This window comes from Maylandia zebra, linkage group LG7, assembly GCF_041146795.1.
Source record: "Maylandia zebra isolate NMK-2024a linkage group LG7, Mzebra_GT3a, whole genome shotgun sequence".
NCBI lineage: Eukaryota > Metazoa > Chordata > Actinopteri > Cichliformes > Cichlidae > Maylandia > Maylandia zebra.
This window is the reverse complement of record NC_135173.1, coordinates 50,737,214-50,754,815: the sequence shown is the minus strand read 5'-3', so window position 1 is coordinate 50,754,815 and position 17,602 is coordinate 50,737,214. Positions and strand designations below refer to the sequence as shown.

General features: G+C 40.3%; 1 protein-coding gene across 3 annotated transcripts; it reads left to right on the top strand.

The window, feature by feature from the left end:
• Positions 1-65: 65 nt before the first annotated feature.
• aff1 (AF4/FMR2 family, member 1) lies at positions 66-17,519 on the top strand. 3 transcript variants are annotated; one of them, XM_004549692.4, is made up of 19 exons: positions 66-449; positions 4,912-5,032; positions 5,879-6,727; positions 8,624-8,665; positions 8,804-8,890; positions 9,545-9,578; positions 10,705-10,762; positions 11,196-11,337; positions 11,414-12,313; positions 12,404-12,492; positions 12,580-12,793; positions 12,915-13,009; positions 13,094-13,157; positions 13,253-13,389; positions 14,131-14,202; positions 14,534-14,627; positions 14,750-14,787; positions 14,886-15,100; positions 16,183-17,519. In XM_004549692.4, the coding sequence occupies exons 1-19, from the start codon at positions 433-435 to the stop codon at positions 16,302-16,304; spliced, it is 3,390 nt and encodes a 1,129-aa protein (XP_004549749.2). In that variant the 5' UTR covers positions 66-432; the 3' UTR covers positions 16,305-17,519. The 3 variants fall into 3 exon arrangements, with proteins under 3 accessions (XP_004549749.2, XP_004549751.2, XP_004549750.2); XM_004549694.6 differs by lacking the exon at positions 66-449 and adding an exon at positions 485-721; XM_004549693.5 differs by lacking the exon at positions 66-449 and adding an exon at positions 3,854-4,322.
• Positions 17,520-17,602: the final 83 nt, after the last annotated feature.

The window sequence follows — 17,602 nt, the reverse complement described above, 5'->3', positions numbered from 1 at the left end:
AAATATAAACACAGGTGGCTGTACCATGTGTCTCAGGCAGGGGTAATTGTGAAAAGTTTGCGCAAACCCCTCTAAAGGAGAAAAAACGATTAATAATGTTGCCCCTATTGGACTCTTTCGACACATTTATTTTCGATATATACTTAGAAAAGCAAATCGACAGCTTTAGCAATCTTTTTTAACAAATTTGAGTGTATAAAACTGAGGTTGGTCCCCGGATGGCTAAGAAGAGTAGAACAATCCACTAGGCAGACAGAGTGGAAAGCCCAAACACGTAGTGGCAGCAGACAACTATTAAACAACGTCGTCCTGACAGTTTTCAAACTAACAACCCACCTTCACCGGTAAACAATGTGACCAAGTGAGAAGAAGACCTCGGCGAGGACTGTGAGAGACGCATGACAACCAACTTTGGTTGTTGTGAGACGCACCATGACATCTCAGCCGAGGTAGGCAGACACAGCCGACGCTAGCAGCTACTAGCTGAACGCTAGCTTCCCAGTCCGACCCGTCGGAGTAAGTTAATTAGTTGGATAAGGTCAGCCTGCTCGGTGGCAGCGCTCCGAAGGGTTTATCTGAGGCCAGGTTTAGCTTGAAACTTTGTTGAAATGTTAGAGTTAATTGTTATTTTGTTTACAGGTTAAACTAAAAGCCGTGCAGGGTTTTAGCTCTGTAAGCATTTCGAGGAAGAGGTGGAATCAGCTGGAAACTGCAGGGTCGTGTGAGTTTTAGCAGCTGGGTTAACGGGGCTTGTGTGTTTATAGCAGCTGTTTTGTGTTTTCAGACTGCACATTTTACGTTCATGTTTGGAGAAAACGTACCGCTTAATAACTCACGGATTATCAAACCTCAGCCGTCGTTTCTTAAAAACTTGGATTTAGTTGGAAAACAGCTGGAGTCGGAAGTATGTGGGCGTCCAAAGCTCTTAAAAAAACGCCGTGTATATATGTGTGTGTGTGTGTGAGTGTGACTATATCTGAATATATCTGCCGCGACCAGTTGTGGGTGAGGGGAGGGAGACGAGATAAAAGACACACTATTAAGGAAGAGCTTAATAATAACTGATGATGGAGTGCAAAATGCAGTGAGAGAATGAAAAGGGGTGAGTCTAGAAGAAATGCTCAGTGAATCATGGTAAGCCCCCAGCAGCCTAGGCCTATTGCAGCAAATCTAAGGGAGGGTCCAGGGTCACCCGATTTGCTCAAACTATAAACTTTATCAAAATGTTAAGTTTTAAACCTAATCTTAAAAGTATTGAGAGACAGGGAGTCTGTCTCCCAAACTCAGAGCTGGTTCCACGGAAGAGGGTCCTGAAAGCTGAAGGATTTGCATCCCATTTTACTTTTAAATATCCTGGGAACTACAAGCAAGTAGTCTATGAAAATGTTTGCTATGCCTTCTAAGGATACTGCCCTAGTGAAGCTTTTATAATGTATGAAAGCACTGGTCCCAGCACAGAACCCTGTGGAACGCCTTTTATATGATTCATTTATATGAACAAACTGTTTGATAGATTTGCTTCGAACCACTGCAGCACAGTACCTTTAATACCTGTGTCATGTTCTTATCTGTATAGTAAAATATTGTGGTCTATGGCAGTGAATGCTGCACTGAGGTCTAGCAGGGCAATCATAGAGAGGAGTCCACTGTTGCCACAAGATGATGAAGTGTAAATCCTGACTGCAACTCTTCAAATAAACCATTCCTCTGCAGATGACCATTTAGCTGGGGTTTTTTCCCCTTTCAATAATTTCTGAAATAAGAGGAATATTGTTGAATAGTCTGTAAATTGGCTGAGACAGCTGGGTTAAGTGAGTATTCAGTATCAGGTTGATGGGTTTTGAAATATATCTGCCCTGCTTGGCAGCTCAAGTTCTCTATATGTCCCAAGTCTCTTTATAGAGGTCATTAATCATTTCAAAACGGCAAGAGAAAGTTGTTCACTAATGTCACAAGTACTGCCTATTTTGTAGAATAATTGATTTATCTAGAAAATAAAAGCCATGGGTTCATTCTTAAAGACAAAAGTGAAAAGCTAGACTTCTGCAGTGAAGGAATCCTTTGGTTCTGCTGGGGGCACTTCTGTTGGCAACCCCCGTGCCAATAGAAGTGATGTGAATGGCTTTTAAATTCACAAATCTCAAACCACTTATAATGACTTTGACGAAGGAATGATTTTAAAATGGGGAGACCTGTCGGTGACATCTTCCAATTACTTGATTTGTCTCACCAAAATTAAAAAGTGAATATAAAATCAATCTAAGAAATATATAACCATGAGTAGTAATCCTCTTCCCACATTTTTAGACAATACAGTAAGAAATAAGTAATCATTTTTTACCCTTTATTTATTTACCCTTTTTTTTTTCCAACCCCTCAGTTGTAAAAGGCTGATAAGGTATTGTTAACACACTGCTGGATGGGAGGGCAGGGGGCGGGGACCCTAAGTTTCTAAATGCAATAGGACCATACAGGAGCTCCAAATTCATGCCATAGGTCTATCTACTAAAAATCTCAGGCAAGTTTGAGTCTCGGTGATCTTGACATCTAAACTTGAGGTCAAGATGACTTTTTCTGAGAACCTTGTGAATGCTATAAATCTAGAATTAGGCAAAAGTGCTTCAAAGGCAAAGCAGTGTGGTCAGTCATGGCACTGACTGTCAGCCATTTTCAACAAAGTTTCAAGATGTAATTTTACCTCATACTATCTTTGGAAACTTGAGTATCTTTGCCATAGAGGTGGCTCTGCATTCTCTTAAATTTGAGACAGATTAGAAGTATGTGTAACATTTGACAGGATAACTTGATAAAACTGAGTCGCTTTCTAGGTTGGATTGTTGTCTTTCTATATTTATCTGATTTGAGCCCTCAGATTTTGTGACCGCTGTCTCAAATTGATTTGAATTTGTGTTACCACTGACACTGCAAGATCTTTCATCGAACTGTGTATGTGTGCATGCATGTGTGCGTGTGCGTGCATGTGTGCGTGTGCGTGCATGTGTGCGTGTGCGTGCATGCATGTGTGCGTGTGCATGCATGCATGTGTGCGTGTGCATGCATGCGCGTGTGCGTGTGTGTACTGTAGGTGGAATTTGCGTCCTTTTGCCGTTTCAGTATCGGTACTGCTTTCTTGTGGGTAATTATGCAAGGTTGTTATTTTGCTGTTTTGTCCTGCAGTCACCTAGTTTGTGGTATTTTGTCTTCTGTGACTGGCATTTGTATGCTAGAGCTTTCTCATTCTTCTGTCTCCCAAATTCAAAGGAGTCAGCCAGACTCATAGTTGACATGATCCCACAGAGGGTTATCTGTATTTTATTTATTTATTTATTTTCTTTGACCCCCTCCACCCCCCTTGCTGTCAGTATGCTAAGGGACACGTCAAGTTCAGTCACTGCTAAACAGCCCTGGTCCCTCACATCTCTTATTTTCTGCCAGCTGGCTCCCTAGTTAGGTCTTTGTTGTTGTGGCCTTCGGCATCATTCAGCTGCCTGAGTGTCTACTCCCACAGTCTGACAGACTCCAAAACCCCTGTCTTGGACTGAAGACACTGGACATATAAACCTGGACACCGCAGTGTGGAGGGTGGACAGTGGTGCTGTCCTTGCTCCTGTCGCCTCATAACGAGGAGGTTTAGGGTTCAAACCTGCTTGCTGGCTGCAGTCTTTCTGTGTGGAGTCTGCATTCCCCCACCATGTTAGTTGAACTTGTGATTCTAAATCAGCTATAGGCTTGGAATATGCCAATTTATCTCTTCTGTGTTAGCACTGTGACCTGTCTCAGGTGTAACCCACCTGTCACCTTTTGACTGATGGAATATTCTAACTACATTCTCAAATCTAAGCTGGATTAGCAGAAAAGAAAGTGTATAAAAAGACAGTTAATAGAATCTTTTTAATGGTAATTTTTATTGTAGATGTGCTATCAATAAAAATTAAATTCAAGTCTGTGGAAAACAGGCTCTGTTGTCTTTGATTATTCGGTATTTAACATTTCTGTATGCCTTTTACTTTCTATAAGATACTTGGGTTGTTTCACTTGTGCATCATTGTTATCACCATATGCAATCTTCAGAACAAAAGCTTTCATGACTGTTTTGAAAGACTAGCCTGTAATTTTAATATAATCAGCTGTATTGTTTACCCCTTACTGTTTCTGAGGAAGAGCCTGTTACTGGTTTGAGCTTTCAGAGGTGTTTGGCCTTATGCATTTGGCTTAGTCCCAAATTTTTGTTGCTCCACTTGTTGCCATGGAGGCATTCCACTGGGGCCGCTCTCAGCGAGGACGATAACACTGTTTTGGGAAGAAAACAGAAATTTCAAAAGGTACATTAAATGCTTAGTTTGCGTGAGTATATCCAAAGTATGTAGCATGTATTGATTTTCCTCGGAAATGCTTCCATTACACTGTTTTTCTACAGTATAATTTATTATTGTAAACAAGCTTTCTGCCAGTGACAGAATATCCAGACTATTAGTTATAATCATCTATTTTATGTCTGAAGAGCTGCATGTTATCTTTGGGGACTAGAAAGAACAGATGTGAATGTTTTTGGTGAATCCTCAGGGCACCTGTGAGTCTAATTACAAATGTCTGTTGATATGACGGATGGCACCTTCTCCCATTAGACCTTGTTGCTCTGCCTCTGGGGTAAATAAGAGTATGATATGATGCCCTAAAATTGCAGTCACTAAATTTTAGGATCTCTTAAGCCAAACCCAGTTTCAGCAATAATGTCAGAAAACAAATAAGGGCTGCATTACAGTCTTAAACCATTTAGTTAACCATGTCTCCATAGTTTGATGGTAAGCTTTCCATTTTATTGTCAATCTCTGTGTCTGGCTATTTTGTTAAGCTAGTATACTTGTAAAAGCAGTTCAGTTAACATCTGTCTTTCTTTGTAATCCTCTGCAGTGCACACGATGGAGAGAGGCACCTCCTTCGCCTCCGAGCATGGCAACAGAGGGTCCAAGAAGCCAGCCAAACCCAAGAACCTAAGCCTGAGAATGTACCCCTTTTTGGGGAGCCATACAAGGTAAAGCATGCACCTGCAAGTTTTAATTCTTGTGGTTATGTATAGCAAGGTTTTCTTTTTTTTTGTTTTTTTTTTTCTTTTTTTTTTTAATGTTAATGACTGCAACAGAGTGACATTGTGACAGTATGTGCAGAACAGGTTTAGGCAGTTTTTACATCGTGAATACAATATCTGGTGTATTTGATACGCATTTAAAGAGTCCTGCCAGATATTCCTTCTTTAGTCTTTGCATCCCAGTCTTTACCACTCTGTGGTCTCCTGGAAAGTGAACATTACTGATCATGCTAACTCACTATAAAGAGGATTTAAAAGAGTTTTTTCCATTGCCTTATTTTTAATTGATGGCTAATTGTAGCAACTTTTAGAAAACTATTGAATAAGAATAAAGTTTTGTTTTTTTGGTTGTTGTTTTTTTTTTCCGAATGTGAAAAGAGAAGGACTGTGTGTAGCCTGATAAAAGCCAAGGCCTTGTGGTCAGCTTTTTATTTATTTATTTTCATTCAAAATACTCCCTCTCCTGTGTGGCTGAAGACTTTTTTTTTTTTTTTTTTTTAATATCTATTTGTTAATTTCCCTTTATTGGTTTGTATGTATTTGGGTGTGAGCACCTATGCAGCTTTTCTTAGTCCATTTTAGAGGATATCATATGCCAGGACTTTGGTGCCTGAGGGGTTTTGTGTTTGCTAGAACACAAAACCCCTCACTCTTTCACACTCAGCTGTGTATGGATTATGTTTGTGAACTAGACGCAACCAGACAGACTTTGAGTTTGGGGCAGTTATGTTTGGAAAAATGCTTTATAGGCTGAATATAGGCCTTCTATTAACATGTTGATCCTTTTTGTAGACAAACAAAGGAGATGAACTTTCCAATCGAATCCAGAGGATGCTGGGCAATTATGAAGATGTGGATACTCCCTCACCACTTTCCATTGAGATGATACCCACTCCCGCTTATGCAAACCTCTCACAGTCGGATCAGGGTCAGTTAAACACAGATAAATCAACCAAACCTCCAATTCAGAACCAGGTCCTTTCCATGTCCACACAAAGCCAGAAGGAGCCTTCTAGTAACTCCTTGCACCCCATGAGAGGAGTTACTACCACTTCCCCGACTCACCATGGACATTCATCCACTTTCTCAAAGCCACCTTTAAACCACAGTCAGGGCAGTCAGCTTAACCACTCAGCACATCATCAACAACAACAAAAGAAGAACGAAGTCTTCTCAGACCTCAGGGACCGTGCCAGTCTTTACCACGAAATGTCTGATCAGTCTGACGATGTTAAGCCGCTACCCTTCCTACATTCCAGTGACCATAATCACATGGACACGGACACTAAGGACACTGTTGATGAATATCAAGGGTCCACAGACCATGCCTCTGAGTCTTCCAGCAATGTAGATGTTTCCATATTGAAAATTAAACAATCCCCTAAGGATGTATCACTGCCTGAAGCTAACAAAACTAACGCACTACCCTCCCAGACGTTTCCTCTCCTGTTGTCATCTAAGCAGCCCAGTGTGGTCATGACCCAGAAGCCAACAGCATACGTGCGGCCCATGGATGGGCAGGACCAGTTGGTCACAGAGTCACCTGAGCTAAAGCCTTCACCAGAACCATATGCACCACTGCCAGAGTTGATAGGCAAGTCTGACCTGGGTAAAACAAAGAAAGCGCCACAATTTTTGGAGGTGAGTTAATTGTCTTAGATATTACAGCTTAGCAACTGTGAAATGTGCAGGGTTTTTTTGAGTAAAATAACAATGACAAAGTACTTTAATTTATTTGAAAAAACACAAATGGAATGCATTTATAGCACTTTATCCAATTTTGCCTCCTATACTCTTGTTACTAACTGCTAGCAGTGGGCTACCATGTTGCTAGCCCAACTGTCAAAACTTTGTTGGGGTTAAGGGTTAACAACACTCTCTCTTCCAGAACAACAATGCCTAAACAAGTTGATGATGGTGCTATGATAAATGCACTTTTCGGGATGCATTATAAATAATAAATAGGTTTGAGTGTATCGAGCCAGGAGAAGGTTAACTTGGCATAGATGCCACACAGCCAGTAAAAGTTAAGCTTTTTTTTTTTTTTGCCTTATCACTTGTACCTGTGTAAAGCAAACAAGATGAAACCTACCAGTTAGCGATAGAAAGAACAAGGTTATTTGTTTTTCACTCTCAATGCCAAGCTAAGATTTCTAGTTCATTCATTCATCATCAAGTGGTAATGTTGCCAGAAAACAAATGTCAAAGTATTAATTTAAAAGAAAAGTCAGAAATGGTAGTAAAAGATGAAAGAAAAAAAAAAGTCTTACCATTTCAAGGTTAGCTACTGCCACTTAAAGCTATTCATTCTGTCAAGCTTGTGATATTAAGCCCACAACAGTCCAGAGCTGGAGGGAATTTGGTTTTGTTAATAATGTGCATTATTACAAATACAGTTGTATTACTGGCAAATTATCTTTAATGTCTCCACAATTTGCGGTGATTCTACTTGATTGTTCACTACGTTGAAAACATCTTGTTCGTTTTTTTGTTTTTTGAGAATTTGGCAGAACTCCAGCTGAACTCTATTCATCTGTTCTCTATCACACGCACAAACATACACCCAACCCTTGCACCTGCACTGCTCCGCACCTCCCCCTTACCCTCCTGCAGCAGCAAATCTGTGTGAATAAGCTGCTGTATTTGCTGCTGGGACAAATCCAGTGCAAGATAACTTCGCAGTGACTCACTTGGATTTCTTACTAACGCCTCATCTGTATACGGCTATAGATGTCTTATGAACTGTTCTGTTGTTAGAAACACAATGTAATCACTGTTTCATTTTACAATCGGATGAGTTCTACGTTATTTATCACAAGACTATGGAAACTCCTGAAAACGATGCGTCTTGAAAGTTTACTGTGTAAATATTACATAATGTCTTTTGAGCACGTGCTCATGTCTTTCTCAGGTGGACAGTATGATGTTGCAAGCAGTCTGTGTTTTGTGACCTGTGATAAATTCACCCCTAGGCTCAGCAGAACAATAAATGAGCTTTGTCACCAACTTGCATAACTGCTCTGGGGCCCATTCAGTCTGACCTTATCTCAAACACTATCCATTCAGAAGGAAAAACTGGGAGAGACTCCTGAAAACAAACAGAAATGTACCATGTGGACTTATGTGTTTGTAGTATTTAGCATTTAGTATTTAATGTAGCCTGATATAGAGTATTGACAGTTGTTGCTTATTTTAAATGTTTAATCAGAAACACACACCTCAACCTACTGTTTAGTCAAATGTCATACATACAAAATACGATTTTCCACCCTCTTATGCAGAAGTCTTTCTGTATCTAGCACAGAGATGAAATTCTTTTTTTTCTTATTATCTTATAACAATATTAATTACTATTACTTTTGAAAACTATACAATTTTCAGTGCTGATGAGGGACAGCTATTGCATTATCGCTGTCTCTTGGCTATAAATTTTGGAGTTAATGATGTGAGATGTTGAAGACAGATTTGCTGATCTTTATTTTGTTTAAAGATCTTTGGGTACTTTCAGAAATGAATACGTTTTGTTTTTCTCCGTAGACAAAGACAGATGAAGCTCAATGTGTGGAGGACATCTTAAGGGTAAAAATACCTGCTTGCGTTCTTATTTTCAATTCAAAGGCAAAGGATGAAATTAACAAATGTGTTGGGACTCCAGTGAGAGTGTATGCAGCATGCACTACACTACAATAAATATCCCTTTGTTTTTTCTCTCTATAGGAAATGGCTCATGCTTGGCCACCTCTCCTAAAAACTATATGCACACCAAGCACAGATGAGCCCCCCAAGTCCCCTTTCCTAGCCAAGGTAAAAAATCTGATTTTATGTTTCACGTGTCTATATAAGTGCAGGGCTCTTGGTTGCCTCATTATTTCCTTCTGTCAAACTTGAAATTATTGAGCAGAGGTCAGTCACTGTAGGAGACAGAATAAATCTTAATTCTTCTAAGGTGCTATAAAGTATTTTGTATCTTATAGTCTTCAATGAAGTCCAGATTGGCCAAGTTATTTTCTTTTAAACTATAGTCGTGCAAAAGCTCCCTCAAATTTTGACAAATTCACATCAAGTACTGTGGTGTGACTGAGTCACACGCTGGCAATAAGTCCATGCAGCTGTGCAGTGGCCTTAGACATTAGGAGATAATTTACACATCACTTTTATGCTTCCCCAAGGATGGATATTTTTGTCTTTCACTAGTGTCAGCCATAGGTCAACTTCTCAGTTACACAAGTCAAGTTAGATTACATCTGTGATTAAATTAGCTTTGCTTTTGTGTTTCTCAGAATAATCTTTTCATGACCGCTAAAATCAGCACAAGAAAGCTTTAAAAGCTGTAACATAGGTCTTGTTGCTAAAGCGTTTATCAGTTGAGCCTAAACGTGGGCATAAATGTGCAGATATAGATCAAGTACAAGTATGACCTTGATTAACACTAGCATGTTTCTTTATCTGTCTTTACAGGAAGCAAAGCATGCCTCTTCATGTCCAGGACAGAGTGAGTGAAGCGAAGAAGTATTCAGTCATAGATCAAGCAACCTTAGTTAGAAATGCTGTATTCTATACTATCTTGAAAAATCAGCAGTGAATGCAAAGCAGGTGCTAGTCTGTTATGTTTGTGGTTGATGGTGGTAGCAGGCGACTCTGTCATGTGATCTATTAAACAGGCTCTGTTCTGTGGCCACAGATCTGAGAAACCACCCACAGTTTTATTTCATCTTATCTAAATGAGAGAAGTAGTGAATGGTGTTTTACTTCTTAGTTTCCACTTAGTATTGTTTTCACTATGATGCCTTTCATTTAAGCAACAGCTCTGACCTATCAAGGCATGGATGGAGGACCTGTGAGGGTCTACTATTGTGTCTGGCACTTGAACATTGGCATCAAGTCCCTTGGGGTCCGGTGGTTTGAGGTTGCTCAGTTAGAGTGGGATCTGGAGAGCTTGATGACTGCATCATTGCCTTGCACCCTTTGTAATGTTCCTAAAGCGGTTTCTGAGCTGTTTTACAGTGTAGTCTGGCATATGGTAATGCAGGAGTAGGCTCCTGCCTGGAGAGTGCCATGCGCATGTACACCCTGCTTTGGGTAGTTTGTAGATGTCAGTGTATAAATGCTTAAATGGTAGGAATCCCAGGACAACAGGGCATGATCAGTATCATTTATGTAACATTTCTGGATATCAGTGGATTTTTCCATCAACTTTTTTACATGAAATGAATTAAGTACAACTCTGGTGCTCTCTCAAAGATGGAAAAATGTTCTATAGGGAAAGTGAGTGGAGGCAGTGTATTAAGTCTTCCTTTAGCTAGACATATTGGTTAAATGTCACCAACTTTCAGGTCCTACTGGCAAAGGCGGATGTGCAGTTACTCAGTAACTCCCAGTGACTCCCAGCTGTTGAAGTACCTGCCATCAAATATGGGGGGGGGGGGGGGTGCCGTGTTTTACCAACACAAGTTAAAAGTACACACATCCCAACGATCCATATAGTGCATGAATTCCATGATATGAGACATAACCTTTAAAATCCAAACTCTGCCAGTAGATTTCAGTGCAAAGGCTTAAAACCACTTTAAACTTCTGTTGTTTATTTTGTTGTACTAATTCTTGTTTACTTTTTCCAGGAAACCATGACTCCTCACCTCCTGAGTCATCTCATCCCAGCCAACAGATGTCCTCATCGTAAGTGCCGTGGCAGTTAGCTGAAATGTAAATTGCCAGCCAAAGAACCATGCTAAACTCAAAAGGAAATCACTGGTTTTCTCCTATTTATTGAATTATTTTTCTAAACAGACTTCACTTGCATCACTCCATATTTAAGTAGTCCTATTTAATTTAAATATTATTATTATTATTACTATTACTACTACTACAAAGGGGAAAAAGCAGCAAACAAAAATTGTTAATTGCTGAAGTGGTTTATTATCAAAAAAGTAGCAGATTAATTTAAACAACTAATGATTTAATTCAGTCTTTGTGGCTTTAAATTTATTTTAAAACGGTGCACTTATCGAATTGTTTATCTCATCAATTTTTTTTCTGGTACATATTTGCCGAATGTATTAACTAGCGAAAAACTGAATATTGATCCGGTGTTTGTGTGTTTTTGATGAAGTTCATTTGAAGGGGCACATTCCAGCGGGGTAGAGTCTATGAGCTCCAGTGAATCGGAGAGTAGCTCGGGATCAGATTCGGAGAGTGAAAACTCTACTGTGGAGCCACCTCAGCCCCCAGCTGGCACCTCAATTAAAACTGCGGTAACCGTTCACTTTTATATGTACATGTACAGAATCTTTATGTTCGTCCTTTTCTGAAATCAACTTGTGTTTGCAGGCTGACGCCCCAGCAGTGAGCCATGAGGACTGGCAGTTGGGAAACTGGATCAGGTCCAGCCAACCAAATTCTGGCAGTGAAAGTCAAAGCGCGGTACTTGTTCCTGAGAACACATCTCATAAAGAACAACAGTTCACTCAAGACTTCAAACACTCCAGCGTTCAAGTGGTTGACTCTACTGGGGAGTCTCAGCCTCAGCTTTCTTCTCACCACACAGACAGCACCGCAGTTTCTCAGCAAAGCAGTGAAAGCTCTCAGGACAACTGTTGTCTGCAAAGTCGCCAAAAATCTCTCTCTGCTAATGTGAACAGCTCAAAGAAATTCTCAAAATCGGTGAAAGGAGGTTGTCCAGACCGTACTGATGCAGCAACCCCTGTGAAATGTGAGGAAGCGGTAACAGCTCAAACAAAATACCCGTGTTTCACAGATAGACCCAAGGTAAAGACGAAAGTAGGACACTGCAAAAAAAGTAAGGAAGGCAGTAATGGTAAAAGAGACATTAAAAGGACTAAACTCAGTTCACAGCATTTTCCTAACTCCTGCCCCGCCCAAAGCCCTGTTCAGCCTGCCCCACCAGTCAGCATCAGTTGTAGCAAATCCAACACAGAGACCATCTCCCAGACGGGCACCAAGATGCCTCAAAAAACGACCCACAAGCACTTAAAGAAGCCTGGGCGTATTGCCAAGGCTTCTCTGGACCTCGAGAGGACTCCCAGATCCCTAATGGTGAAGATAGAGCTAAGTCTGCTCTCAAGAGTGCCCCAGACCTCTGGCATTCACCAAGGAATTCCCAGCACTGCAAAAAAATCTGCACCGGTCACGGATCCAGATAAAGTAGGCGGTGGTACTTCTGCAACACACAGCCACACTAAAACCAGCAGGAAGAGTAAACCACAAAATGTGAGAAGCACGAGGTTTGGTGCTCTTCTAGTAAACATACATGTGCACGGAAAGTTTTTATTTTATTGCCTGGTTTGTCCTCTTCTCTAGGCTGAGGTAGACAACAAAGGTCTTCCCAGGAAGAAACAGAAGCTGGAAAACAAGAACGCTTCATTGACAAAAGTTTCTGTGAAACTGAAGTAGGTCCCCTAAATTGGTCAGATCTTTATCATTTAACCATCTTACACTGTACCTTGAACCGTCCTCAATGATCTTGTCACCTGTAGGTGTTCAAGCAGTCTAGCAGAGGCCCAGCAGCGGAAGAAGGCCAAGAAAGATTGTCAGCACCCTGAACCATCTGAAGATGCTGCTAAAAAGTCAAAGCTTCACAAGAGCCAGGTGAAAACACAAGAATCGAGTAAGAAAACAGAAAAGAAAAAGGTGTCTCATAAACACAAGAAGAGCAATGGAAAATCCACAGAGCACCCAAAGTCTGAAACGGTAATTATCCTTCTTTTCCTTTAACCAGTAATTTGATTAAGTGATTTCTAATTTAATCAGAAAACTTGGCTCTTAATAAGCAGAATTCAAATTTTAACCAAGATGTGCCCTGCAATCCTAGAATAAGTCCCCAAAGGTCAGCTTTGCTGTAACATCATCATCACAGCCCCTCAGCGAAGCTGTGGCTAACAGATCCTTGCTCAAATTTGAAGAGAAGTAAGATTCATTGCTTGTAATGTCAGCTAATATCCTGCTTATGCATTTTTGGTGCTCCTCTCACACTAGTACATTATCTCACAGACAACATCCAGTGAAACATTACATAAAAGAGGCCAAAAGACTAAAGCATAAAGCAGATGCAGAGGTAGGTTTTCTTTAACTTGATTTTATAAAGTTTTATCCAGTTCAGAGTCATACAACTAACTAATGACCAATATGTACATGTTTCTCTCTCCGTAGTCGGATAAGCTCAGTAAAGCTTTCAACTACCTTGATGCTGCCATGTTCTTTGTTGAGAGTGGCATTGCCATGGAAAAAGATCCACAGACGTTGTTGTCTTCCTACACAATGTTTGCAGAGACTGTGGAACTCCTCAAGTACGAAACTGCATGTATCAGAGCTTGTTTGCACTATTATAACTTTTGTTGTTGTAATGGCAAAGCTACAGAGTAAAAGTGCTCCAGGTTTTGGATACATTTAACAGTTCTGATAAGTTTATTCTGAAATGTTAACATTTTAAATGGAGCCTGTCTGATATAGGAATTTTATCTGATATAGGGTTTGAACAAAGCTGCAACACACGGTCCTGTTGTGGGCAAACTATGTAACAATGTAACAGTGTAACTCTTTTTAAAAATTAGATTTATCCACTGTTATAATCAGCTACATAAAACATAGATAAATGACTGATATCAGCCAGTAATGTGAGATCACAAGTAAGTTGGACTCTAAATACTTTCAAAGTAAATAATTTTTAATGTGATGCAGAAGCGGTCTATCATAGTGTGATATAAAATTGTAATGTTCCAATGAGAGCCTTATAGAAAAACAAAAGCATCTTATAACGCTGTTTTAGTTAGCACAGTAAAAATTGCCTGTAATAAGCCTGACACCAGGATAGATTCATGAGTGAATTAATAGTGGAAGCAGACGCATGCCTGTAAATCATGTTGCCAAGTACAGAGCAGGGAAAATGTGCCTTTTAACTTTCAAGACACTCAAGCAAGTAATTTATATTTCTCTAGAAGAAGACAAACATTTGTCACAGTGTATCTATGGTATTTGTATTTTGGTTCTGAGTTTGATCCATGACTTGATCTGATTTTCTAATTTCACAGGTTTGTGCTGAAACTTAAAAACTCAGTGGACCTTTCTGCTCCACCCCCAGAGAAAGACTTTCTAGTTTTATGGTAAGGTTTGAATCATGATTAATGTGCTGTTTTCTCCATTTATTACAATGTCTGAGACCCTATTAACCTGTGAAGGTTTGTCTTGATGCCTCCTCATGTAACGTTAGTTCAGGAAGTTAGGCTGTATCACTGGAAACTGACTGATATGTAGCAGCATAAAGTTCTTATTAAACAATTCCTCACATGTCTAAATATGTTGTCAAAGAAAGCGTAAGCAAATAGAAATAAGAAATTAGGAGTTGTAGAATAGATGGATGATAATATTCACTATTATTCTGTTGTTTGTTTGTAGTCATGTGACCTATAAGTAACAGTCATGTGTGTCCTGTAGTTTGAAGTGCCAGTCTCTCCTGCAAATGGCCATGTTTCGACACAAACACAAAGCTGCACTAAAGTATTCAAAGACCCTCACTGAACACTTCAGTGTAAGTATTTAAAGGAGATGGCTTGTAATGGCAGATTGCCTTATTACTTGTAGAAAATGGCATTGATGTATGAGCACAGGAGCTGGTCAATATTTGTTTTGCTGATTAAATTTCTCTTACAGAGCTCTGCTCAGGCAACACACAATCCTCAAACATCTAGGCAAGTCATTTTCTTTCTATATTACAGTAACGAGTACATTGCTCTCAACTGTGTAAAGACATTCTGTATTTATTTATTTTTTAACAATTCTCCTTTAGAGTGGGAGACAACCTGTCCACCTGCCTGCCATCTCCAGCCACCACCTCAGGTCCTAGCTCTAACCACAGTGCCAGTGGGTTGGTTGTGGGCAGTACTGTGGCAGTTCCTCAAGCCATTGAACAAATGACTTTCACCTATGTCAACATCACATCATTGTTTTTGAGTGCTCATGACATCTGGGAGCAGGCAGAAGAGTTGGCACGTAAAGGCAGCGGTAAGAACAAAGGAAAAGAGACCAAAGGTTAAAGAAGGTTAAAACGACCTGGAAAGCTCAGTGAATGTTTGTAGTGTGGAGGGACTTAAAGACATTGGTTGTGCTTTTCTAACCACACAGGACACTTTAATTATTGTGCTTTAATAATGATGCAAATAGTCACTTGTCGGATGTTCATAAGCAATTAATCTGTTGATTTTATAAACTCCACTAGGTTTACAAGAAACATTTTATCAATCATAATGCGCCATCACCAAAGGCAAAGGATGCAAAGTTGGTCAGCCAGTAAAATTTAGTTGTGTGCAGCTGCAGTGAGAAGGGTTTTCCCCTCATAGCTGGCATCTGCTTGACAAGGATTTAGGACATAACAAAAAATTTTATTTTTTATTTGCAGTTTATGCATAGGAAATTGTGTGCGAAACTAAGGTAATATTGAGAGAAACTGCAAAGTAAAGATGACAAACTAAGGAAATATTGAAAGATCCAGTTGTTTTGCTTGCCCTGTTGCTTTGCTGTTCCTGTGGGCAGCTGACATTCTCAGTATGCATCACTGACTAACTTGTACTGTGCTACAACACATTTATTTTAAAAAAACAAACAAACAAAAACGAATTAACAAATTAAAATTGTTTGACTGATTTGTTTTTGGCAGCACGGTGGTTAGCACTGTTGCTGCACAGCAAGAAGGTCCTGAGTTCAATTCCACCATCAGGCCGGGGTCTTTCTGTGTGGAGATTGCATGTTCTCCCCGTGTTTGCGTGGGTTCCCTCCGGGTACTCCGGCTTCCTCCCACCGTCCAAAGACATGCAGCTTGTGGGGATAGGTTAATTGGATAATCCAAATTGCCACTAGGTGTGAATGTTGGTGCGAATGTTGGTGCGACTGGTTGTCTGTCCCTGTGTGTTGGCCCTGCGACAGACTGGTGACCTGTCCAGGGTGTACCCCGCCTCTTGCCCTATGACAGCTGGGATAGGCTCCAGCGCCCCCCCGCGACCCTGAAAAGGATGAGCGGAAGCGAATGGATGGATGGACTTGTTTTTGTTTGTGGAGCTTTACCGTGCTTTTGTTTCCATGTGTTTCAGGTATGTTGGCAGAGCTGGACACTGTTATGGGGCCCTTAAACCTGTCTTCAGATATGACCTCCATGGTCCGCTACACAAGACAAGGTGTTTACTGGCTGAGGCTGGACAGCCAAAAGGTATGACACCGAAGGCCTGTGAACCTTCAAGCTGCCTCTCACTGCCTTAAAATCACGTTGGTATGTTTACCCTGATCACAACCTCAGCTTACCCTCAGGCTTGTGCCATTTTTGGCATGGTCATTGACTAATCTCGTCAACAGTATCGATGCGGATGCATGCTCTAAAGGCTAGATTTTGGATTCCCCATCAAGAAGACGACACACACTGATGCTCTTGTTCTTCCTGTCGCCTTGTTTTCCTGACACTTTAAAAAACATGGACGTATGCTGAAAACCACACCTTCAGATGATGTCAGAAAATACTTACAAATCGGGGCTTAGTGGCATTTGAATGGAAGCACATCGGATATTTTTGAAAATGGACTTTGGTCCTACTTGGCTGATAAACACAGTTGTGATGGAAGTACTCACAAAGGTGTTACTTTTTTATGCTGATTATGCCAACTTTTGTTATTGATGTCAGGAAACGCAGCACTTAAATGATATTTAGTCTCAACTTTTCCTGGTTGATTTTATTTCATATCTGTTTCATTCTGAAAGTTAAACTTAGGCTTTTGTATTTTGATTTTTTTTTTCTGCTAAAGACCATGAAGTGTGTTGCAGAAGTGCCAGATGGTTACATTAAATTGGCATTTAATTTATTCATTTTAAATCCTCCATATTGGAATCTGTTTTCTGTTGTTTCAAATTGGCTTTGTCAGATTGACAACACAGTGCAGGTGCAATAAGAAGGCTAAATGATGAGCACATGCATTAATCACAATCAGATGAATGAAGGTATGTTGGGGTACAACTAACATATGAACAAAGCTGAGAGGCAGAGTTGGAAAAACCTTTATTTCAGAGGGGCTGTATCTGCACAGGCATTTTCAGAAGCCATTGTGTATCAGGTGCAAGTGTAGTCTTGTTGATTTCAAGCTATAAACATTTCATTTTGTGTCTTACCTTTCTGCTCCTGTGAGGAATGCTGTTTTTGTGTGAATGATGATTGGGAAGTACCTGACTCACTGGTGAATCGTGTTTAATGGTTTTTGGAATAATGGTGAAGTTGTGGTATGAGGTGATCTGGCTGCAGGACCATTTAATTGTAGTGCCTAATTTGTTAGACCAAAGCAGACTTCATTTTATTCCTGTCATCAAGTCAAAGAAGATTGCACTTTTGGCCTCCTCGTGGAAACTATAGCGTTCAAGTGTCAAATAAAAGCAACGCACACGTTGAGTTTCTGGTCCCTGTGATCATTCCTGCTGTCCATGCTGGCTGTGAAAAGGTACACAATTCACAGTGCTCTTCTTGTGTAACCA

Excerpts from the sequence above, each read along its gene's own strand:
- aff1 (XM_004549692.4), top strand. Across the intron at positions 5,033-5,878 it reads TTTTTGGGGAGCCATACAAG|ACAAACAAAGGAGATGAACT; the intron begins GTAAAGCATGCA and ends TCCTTTTTGTAG. Across the intron at positions 14,628-14,749 it reads CCCTCACTGAACACTTCAGT|AGCTCTGCTCAGGCAACACA; the intron begins GTAAGTATTTAA and ends TTTCTCTTACAG.